This window comes from Mandrillus leucophaeus, unplaced genomic scaffold (genome assembly GCF_000951045.1).
Source record: "Mandrillus leucophaeus isolate KB7577 unplaced genomic scaffold, Mleu.le_1.0 Scaffold219, whole genome shotgun sequence".
Lineage (NCBI taxonomy): Eukaryota > Metazoa > Chordata > Mammalia > Primates > Cercopithecidae > Mandrillus > Mandrillus leucophaeus.
The window spans coordinates 1,205,674-1,206,813 of NW_012102243.1; the positions used below are offsets into that span (position 1 = coordinate 1,205,674).

Here is a 1,140-nt window from a genome sequence, read left to right on the forward strand (position 1 = left end):
CCTGGCACAGAGGGGAAGGAAGACAGCGGGATGCTGAGTGCTGTCTGGGGAGCCGGAGGGCCCGGGGCGGGCGGGGCTGCTCGAGGACAGCCGAGCAGAAAAGAATTGGTGCTGAGGCACCATCTTTGGAGCCGCCCTCGCTGCCTGCCCTTCCCGCTGGGCTCACTGCCCGCTTCTCTCCTGGGGCTTCCTGGAGTCACTTCCCACGTGAGCTGCTTGTCCCCAAATCTTGCCTCAGGGCTTGTTCTCAGGGGAACGCAGACTCAGACCGTCCTCCTTGGAGAAGTAAGGCTCCTCTGCTGAGTCTCCTGCCGTGGACGGAGGAGTGAGGGGGGCGAGGAGACGCAGTGAGTGTCCTGTGGAAGGGTTTTGAGAATTTGTGAGAAGATGAAATGACACGGGCGGAAGGGGAGGTGCTTCGTGGTCATGTGGGACCCTGTAGTCCCGTGCACCTTCATTCCTGGATCCAGCTGTTAATGAAAAGTAGCACCCTCCATCCCGTCCAGAAACACTCTTGAAACCCGGACAGTTCAGCTAGAGCCAGCCATAATTTCTTTTTTTTTTTTTGAGATAGAGTCTTGCTCTGTCTCCCAGGCTGGAGTGCTGTAGCGTGATCTCGGCTCACTGCAACCTCCGCCTCCCAGGTTCAAGCAATTCTCCTGCCTCAGCCTCCCCAGTAGCTGGGACTACAGGTGCCCGCCACCACGTCCAGCTAATTTTTGTATTTTTAGTAGAGACGAGGTTTCACCATGTTGGCGAGGCTGGTCTTGATCTCCTGACCTCGTGATCCGCTCGCCTGGGCCTCCCAAAGTGCTGGGATTACAGGTGTGAGCCACTAGGGGCCGGCGTGATTTCACCTTTTTAAGGAAACAACATATATGGAGAAACGACTACCCACTTAGGGGAGTTACATTTTATTTTTGTGAAGATCACAATAAAAAATGTTTTCAGGCCGGACACGATGGCTCATGCCTGTAATCTCAGCACTTTGGGAGGCCACGGTGGGAGGATCACTTGTGGCCAGGAGTTTGTGACCAGACTGGGCAACCCAGTCTCTACAAAAAATTAAAAAAAAAAAAAAAAAAAAAGTGGTGTGGTGGCACACACCTGTAGTTCCAGCTGTGTGGGAGGCTGAGGCAA

At 54.2% G+C, this 1,140-nt stretch overlaps 2 protein-coding genes across 3 annotated transcripts in view; one reads left to right on the forward strand and one right to left on the reverse strand.

Annotated features, from left to right (window-relative positions):
- The window catches only part of LRRC27 (leucine rich repeat containing 27), a 57,217-nt gene that overhangs the window by 49,969 nt on the left and 6,108 nt on the right, over window positions 1-1,140 (reverse strand). The gene's annotated exons all lie outside the window — the stretch shown is intronic.
- The window catches only part of STK32C (serine/threonine kinase 32C), a 153,295-nt gene continuing 152,161 nt past the window's right edge, over window positions 7-1,140 (forward strand). Inside the window, 2 exon segments of the mRNA XM_011980831.1 lie at window positions 7-294; window positions 296-347. Of these exon segments, the coding sequence (XP_011836221.1) occupies window positions 31-294; window positions 296-347 (316 nt within the window). The 5' untranslated portion in view covers window positions 7-30.